Source organism: Cephus cinctus, unplaced genomic scaffold (assembly GCF_000341935.2).
Source record: "Cephus cinctus unplaced genomic scaffold, Ccin1 Ccin1_scaffold0173, whole genome shotgun sequence".
Lineage (NCBI taxonomy): Eukaryota > Metazoa > Arthropoda > Insecta > Hymenoptera > Cephidae > Cephus > Cephus cinctus.
The window spans coordinates 95,265-102,783 of record NW_014332897.1 but is presented as its reverse complement, the minus strand read 5'-3'; the positions used below and the strand labels follow the sequence as shown (position 1 = coordinate 102,783).

Genomic DNA, 7,519 nt, shown 5'->3' with positions numbered 1-7,519 from the left:
CATTCAGGATCAACCGGGAGAATCCTCGTGAAATAATTGGACGAATAGAAAAATCGGACGCGTGAAGAAAAATTAATTGGTAAATATTTCCATTACGATCATAAATTCTGATCCCGTTGTACGCATTTACAGATAATACATGTAGAATGAGAAGCCAGCCCAGCGATCCCCGAGCGAATCGCATATTCATGACAGCGACTAAGTCCACTCCCTAAGAGTCTTAAGCACTTAGGGAGTTTTCACTGATACTTGACGCTGCCTTCTGCAAACTGCTCGGTTACGTCATCAAGGATTAGGGATTAAATGACGAGAGAGCCCTGGATTTCGACACCTACCAAAATCGATATCCCAACCTCCGCTACAGCGTATCGATATCGATAACTCTCGTTATCGATTTGAAATCGATCGGCATATCGATGACCAAGGGTGTAAAGACAATGAGTAGCAGGACGAAAAATTATTCGGTAACAATGACGTTTTTAATAACCGGTTCAACAACGTTACAATGTCATATAGGTTTCAATTATATACGCACTTTCATATTTCTTTTTAATATACATACATACATGTGTATTGCTACATGCCTCTGTACGTGTCTCTCTGTCCTGTGTACAAGGTATTTCGTATTTTCTTTTTTTCTTTTTTTCTTTCCAGCAAATAAAGTGCTTCTCGGGAAAGCGTAGTCGCCATATAATGTATACAGTGTATAAGTACATAATGTATCTGGTATAGGTATACAGTACGTGTTTATGTGTGATTTTTTTCTTGTTTTTCATTATGTACGCGAGACAGCGCTTACGAAATTTCATATAGGACTTTAATAGATAGCAACGTATAGCACGGTACGATATGTCTTGGATTTCTAGATACTTTCATCGATGACTTTCATTTGCGATTAAAACGACGCTCCAAAGGAACAATGATAACTCACTATTATTTCTACTGGCTGGCTCTTACAACACTCGATAAAACGCATCATCTTAAGCAAGCCCTAATTATCCTACCTAACCTCATCTCCTTAATTAAAGTCTTCCATTTATTAACGATCGAGTGACGATTATGTCATTTTGAATTCCGAGGGGTTTACGACGCGCGTATATACACATGCGCGTGCATACGTATGTATATATATAACACCCAAAATACAGTAGGCAATTTGCAAACTTTCAAAGGACAATCACAGAAAGATTAGGCATCGGGGATGATAATGGTCATGATATGCGCTGGGGTTGCTCGTTAAGTGGATTAAGAAATATTCTTTTTTTTTTTCTATTTTTTCTTTTTTTTTTTTCCTTTTTTTTTTTTTCTTTCCTTTAGACAAGAAGTAATCTTCGTATTTACAAGAGACGAGAGAAGCTACGGACAGCCTACGACTACCGATCGATACAATTTAATATAATCCGCAATCCAATAATTCAAAAAGTAGCTTTACGTGCGTCGCGTTGATCGGTTACTATTACGCAGCGTCACTTTTAATAGGTATTTTAATATCTACATTGAGACGTCAACATATCCATCGATAGTTAATAATTACGAGTGGAATTTGTCATTTCGTGGAGGCCAGCTCGAATAGAGGGAACGACGACGAGGGAACTTCCTCCTTGTTTCTCAAAGGATATTCGAGCAATCTAGACGATCCACGAATCTGCCGTCCTTTTTTCTCCTATCCCTGTTTCCCCCCACCTTTTCTCTCTCCCTCTCTCTCTCTCTCTCTCTCTTTATCATTTTATACGTTACACGTGTGTCATCGCCAGGCGAGTCAAAGGTCAACGATGTAGGATCTACGAAATTGGGAGGAGGGGGGAGGGATGGAGGGCGAAGGGGGTTGGGGGAGGGGGGATAGATTAAAAACACGTTCGATTCAGGCACTGTAAAACTCAAAGTTATCAATAATCGATAGCTATTGATCGCGATCCTATAATCATTAATTATTTCAATATTCCCACATTCCCGATATTCCCAGCCTATCGATAGAATTCCTAAGTTCCGAGTCTTAGCCTAACCTATCCAGAGATATGATTTCTCAGGAGACTCTAAACGGATCCTTAATTATCTCATTAACATTCGTTATCTCTTTTCCTTTTTGTCACGCGTGCACAGTGTCGTTCGTCATTGAGGACATAAGATTAGAGATTTACAGGATATAGAGGAGTTTGGATGGACGCTAGGTGTTCCCTAGGACTCCCTATAGGAATCGCAGGCGAAGTCAAGTTCTCCCGATAATTCTGACATAACGAAGTCTTTCTATTTAGGAAAAACGATGCCCATAAAAATACAGATATGTTGTGAGTGCCTAAGGTAACGTGGAGATGGGTGGAGATGGGTCCTCCGTGTGAGTCTGACGTTCGAACGATTCGGGGCAAAGTATTGGAATTTCTCGATAAACGAGACGAACATTCGTCGTCTCTTTCCTATGTCTTTTGTAACATCTGCGCTTCGCATTCTCTCTCTCTCTCTCACACACGCACGCTCTCTCGCTGATTCTCACATTTCCTACCGTATAACCTAAAAGTAACATCTTACGCTCTAAAGTTTCGGGCTCCGTGATCCGGAGACCCTGATATGTTATCTTGGTTCAGCAATAAATATTTTGTCAACAAAATGGCGAAATAACAAAAGGAATTGCTCGTGCTAGGTCCGCGAGCGAGAGTCCCTTGCTGACTGGAAGCCAACGCTCGGGGATTCTTTTTTTTTATCTATACACGTATATGCGTATATTATATACTACGTGTTACGAATAATCTCAATGTACCCGAGTCTTCGTCGGGTTCTCTTTGGGAGTTATATGTATAATCCATAGGATTCCTGGATCTTGATTGGACTCTCCTGCCTCCTTCGTCTCTCCGCTCCCACCGCGAGCATCTTCTGGCTCGCAGTTTCCCAAGAGTTTCGCACCAGGAGACGCCGCAACTGGACCACCCCTTTGTACCTGGTTAATAGCGAGAGCGAAGATCTGAATGGCTGACATTGTTCGTCCCATCGACACTGACCCACTGACGACACGTTTCGAATTTATTTGTAAAGCAGCCAGCGGCGCAATAGGCTTCGCAGCACGTGGCTCTGTCGTTCGTTGGATACCTGCCCATTGTACTGAGGATTCGGTACGGATGGACCAGGACACTAATACATCCCTTGCCTGAAGGGGTTGCTGTCCCCGGCTGGCCGTTCGACGTCCGTTCCTCTCCTGAAGGGATTAACGTCAACCGAGGCGCCACGTGGTTCCCGAGGTTCTCGAGGATCCCGTGGCTCCTGGACGTAACTCCTCTGCTGGGAATAACTGGATTGATCGTAGGCAGCCGGTTGCTCGTAAGTATTTGCACTCTGGGGGTAGTCCTGGTCATAGGTCTGCCGTGACTGCTGATAATCTTGCTGATCTTGCGCCTGGTCCAGGTTCGTTTCCATTCGACCTTGAGTGAGATGATTGCCAACGTCTCCGGATATGGGTCGGTGCTCCTGAAGGACGTAGGTCTGGTACTCCTTGTCCGGTGGATCTTGCATGAGGACGTTGGCTTCGTCCTGGAAAGGCTTGAAGTCGTAGATGTGCCTGAGGTAGTAGAGGGCCGGGGCGTAGAGCAGATTTGAAATTGCGATGCCGACATTCAGAGCCGTGAAGCCAATCGCCTCCACGACGCCTCCGGCTATGATCGGACCAACCGCGTAGGCCACGCTGTAGGAGATGTCCGCGATGGCGTAGATGCTCCCGTAGACGGAAACGTACCTGACGTCCACCAGGTAGCCGAGCGTCGGCAGCAGGGCCGTGTCGATGAGGGCCATGCCGAAGCATATTCCGCAAATCGGTATCATGAGGAATTCGTAGGAGCTCGAGAACGGGATCATGAAGCAGCAGAGACCTTCGAGGGCCAATCCCACGGCAGCTACGAACCACTGATACTGTGGATACTGTTTGGCTATCTTGACGGTTATCACCACACCGAATACGTGGGGGAAGAAGGCTGGTAGCCATATCATGCCCATCTTCCAGTTATCGTGGGTTATGTTCTTATCCTCCATCCAGAGGGAGATGGTGGGTTCTAGAAAAGCCAGGGCGACGTTGGCCATCATCAGGGCACCGGCGCAGACGGCTATGTAGGGGTCGATCAGGAGCTTCCAAATTGGAATGGTGGGCGTTTGCTCCCTGTGCCTGTCCTGGAGCTGTTCCTTGAAAGGCTTCATCACCAGGAGAAGCATGAACCCGTCGGCCAGGCTGACCAGGGCCAGGATGAGGAACGGCATCTCCTTGCCGGCAAATTGGTAGAGGGCGCCGCCGAACGGTGGAGCCACCAGGCATCCAAAGCTGATGAAAGCCAGCGCTATTCCAAGAGCCTGGGACCTTTCGGCGTCCTCGGTGAAGCGATCGGCTATCATGGCGAGACCAGCAGTGTTCGCAAAGGCTGATCCCACGCCTTGGAGGCTCCTGGCGAAGAACAGGACCCCGTAGCTCCTGCCGCATGCGAAGACTGCAGTCGACAGGAAGAGGATGCACAGTCCGATCATCATCGGGATCTCGTAGCCGATCCTGTCGATGAGCGCCCCGGAGAAGGGATTGACCATCAGCTGGACTATAGCCTTCGAGGCAAAGAGGATCCCCGTCGCGGAATCCTGACCGTGGTGCGAAGGCGTTCCTGTCGTGTTTCCAGCATCGGGCTCGTCACCGAATGCACCGACGATTTTTAGGTAATCCGGTATAATGGGTACGATCACCATGTAGAGCATGTTGTCAAGGAGCAGAGCAATGGAGACGATCACCAGGACCAGTTTCCGTTGAGCCTTCGGCTCCTGGAGTTTCGTCCAGACGAGCTCCTTGAGCTCCCCGAACTCCATGTTGATGATGGGTATACGTATGGAGCTCATGTTTGCGCCTTCACTGTGACCCACCGAGATCTAGAAGGTCTACCACCAGGTACACCAGGTCCAGGTTAATACTCGCTAGGCTCGATGACCTCGAGCGTCTCGGATGGCGAAGAGGTCGTTGCGATTGGGGTGGCGCGCATCAGGCCAGGCCGGGGGATACCTACAACAAACAGCGTCCGTTTCGATTAGCGCTTTGGTTCAGCTCGGTTAATTCGATGACGAGAATCCGACTATCCCTCCAGTGACCTCTGACTATTTGGAATTGGTCACGTATCGGCATATCGACCCTGAGACTCGCGTGGACCGATACCACTTGGGACTCGAATAGGTATCGGGCCAAGGGGACTCCTGGCCCGGCCTGGTAAGCGCACCTGATTCTTCATGGAGGAGGACGGAGAAAGGGAGCCCTCTTTGCCTTAATCTTTTCCTTTCTTTTCTTGAATCTCTTGCCCGTTGCCGGACACATATTTTCGCTTGCTCAATAAACATCCACGCAACACGAGCTCGTCTGTCGGGCTTCCACTTTGCCTCTACTTGAACTCTCCCGCGCGTATATTCACCCTTGGTAGGTAATTGGTGAATATCGTGTTACCGTAGTGGTAACGAACTCTCCCAAGTATCCGGTTGGTATACGTTTTCATTGTGTCCGTTACATAGGTAAATTGGTGAATTAATTCGAGGGAGACCAGAGTCAAAATGATTCTGGCACGAGCAGAGTCCGGCAGATCCACGCCTCGTGCACAATTGTCTCGTTGTGCTGCGGCTGTTGCGTCAGTGATAACAGGAGAAAAGCTCCCAGGAAACAAAAGCAGAGAGTGCTGATTATAGCTACGATTCGTTCTTCGCCCCCCCCCCGCCGCCGCCCTTTCCCCCTAAGAAAGTGCTTTCTAACGATCGACTGCCATGGGAAAGCTACGGGGAGTTCGCGTGCCGAGTAACCAATTGCTTCCTTCGCCCTGAGCAAGCTCACACGCGAACCTTAGCACGTATTCGTAGCAGAGAGTGCTTCGTATAACTCAGGAATTATTTAAGGGCGCCATTCGACACGAAGGAGGTCGAAACAAATTGTTAAAAAGAATCTTCGAAACGAACCGACGAGTAGAACGACAGTCCGAAGCGAAGGAGACGAAAGAGATGCGGACCCGTCGCGTTGGCCACTCAATATTTCAATTAGTCAGGAAACATTAGCCATGTCGTCCCGGTACGAGAACTCGAGTAGATACTTTTGAACTCGATAGTCCAGGAACAGAGAGAGGGGTTCTAGCTGGGGTCACCCTTTCATTCGAATGAATCGGCCGCGCGCATCCCAGTGGCAGACCTATCTCAAGGGAATCGGTCCTCGGTCATTCATTTCTACCTTGGGAGCCAGGAGGATGAGCTCGAGGAGTGGCCCGACTGTACGGACCTGGATTAATTAATTACGGAGGCCACGCTCCGACGGACAGGCATCGCTCAAAAAAGTCCTTTCAAGGGAGCCTCAGCCTCCTGATGGCTCCGCTAATGTCTCTGGTGCCTGTGCTCTTTGACTTAATGACGCAAGTAGCTACGCACTGGCAATGATCTCAACCGAGCGATCCTGATACAGTTAGTTAATCAGGAGCCTCCCTGGCGAATAGGTCATTTGGATAGTGGTGGGTACGGAGCGTTGAATGGGGGATGGCAGGAGGTTAGGTGATGGGGTGACCTCATCGGTCAGATCGCCAGTTCCTGAACTCACCAGAGTTGGCGAACTTCTGCCGGAGGGAGCTGGCGAGGCGTTGGGGAGCCGCGAGGGCCGGGAGCCCTGCGAGTAGTCCGCTCAGGCTTGAGCCAGTGTCGGGCCCAGGTTCGACCTGCGGCCCGTTTCCCCACGCCTTGGATTCTGAAGTGGGGCCCTCCACCTTTCCAGTGAAGACCTTAACCGGGTCTGCAACATTGCCCGTGGGTATCGGCCATTAATTCAATTGATACGACGAAAGTGAAAATGTCAGTCGGAAATAACTGAAGGAAGGACAGTTTTGAAACTCTGACGATCATTGACAATATTATTACTATTGGCTCCTCGGTTGGAGTCGCGTTCGTTAGTATCCATATATCGATTCATTGTAATTTACAACATTGTAATTTACTTGAAAGAAGTTTCCATAAGTGCGACAGGTTACGGATACACTTGTATATAACAATACAGATATATCGCTCGTATAAATATATCGGCAAAGTTTATAAGTTGACTTCGATAAGCTACCGGGGGGGGCGTCTTTCAATTAATAAGTGACAAAGAGCAGCCTGCGATGTTTGTGGAAAAACGCAGGAAAAAGCCAATGAAAATGAGTGATACAGAAGTGCTAAGGTAAAATTAGTAAAAGTAGGTAAAACGAAAAGTACTTACGGAGATCGAAGGACTCCCGTTGTCGGAGCACGCGAGCACGGACGTCTCGGCGTGTGTCTCTCCGTCAGGGTAGCGTCGGGACGTCTGCCCTCGGAGTCCTCCCCGCCACCTCGTGATCCGCTAGCCCCTTCGCCCCCCTTGCCGCCCCCCCTGGCAGCCCGGGGTCTCGCGACCCCCGCGAACGCGCAGCCGCTGGCACGGAACCCCCAGGATTGGCGGCGACTCTCTGCGTCAGCCTGCCGCCCTCCCGTCCTCTTGCTCTTCGCCCCAGCCCCCAAGGCTACCTCAGCCAACCCCCTC

At 49.1% G+C, this 7,519-nt stretch overlaps 1 protein-coding gene across 2 annotated transcripts; it reads right to left on the bottom strand.

The window, feature by feature from the left end:
• Positions 1 to 457: 457 nt before the first annotated feature.
• On the bottom strand, positions 458 to 7,332 carry LOC107264521 (vesicular acetylcholine transporter). 2 transcript variants are annotated; one of them, XM_025081803.1, is made up of 3 exons: positions 7,220 to 7,332; positions 6,569 to 6,757; positions 458 to 5,011 (listed from the first exon to the last, which is right to left on the bottom strand). In XM_025081803.1, the coding sequence occupies exon 3, from the start codon at positions 4,849 to 4,851 to the stop codon at positions 3,121 to 3,123; it is 1,731 nt and encodes a 576-aa protein (XP_024937571.1). In that variant the 5' UTR covers positions 4,852 to 5,011; positions 6,569 to 6,757; positions 7,220 to 7,332; the 3' UTR covers positions 458 to 3,120. The 2 variants fall into 2 exon arrangements, with proteins under 2 accessions (XP_024937571.1, XP_015588344.1); XM_015732858.2 differs by lacking the exon at positions 6,569 to 6,757 and having other exon boundaries at positions 7,220 to 7,319.
• Between the last annotated feature and the right edge of the window lie 187 nt (positions 7,333 to 7,519).

What these genes read in the sequence shown, in the direction of transcription:
- LOC107264521 (XM_025081803.1), bottom strand. Translation starts at nt 4,851, where the DNA reads ATGAGCTCCATACGTATACCCATCATCAACATGGAGTTCGGGGAGCTC.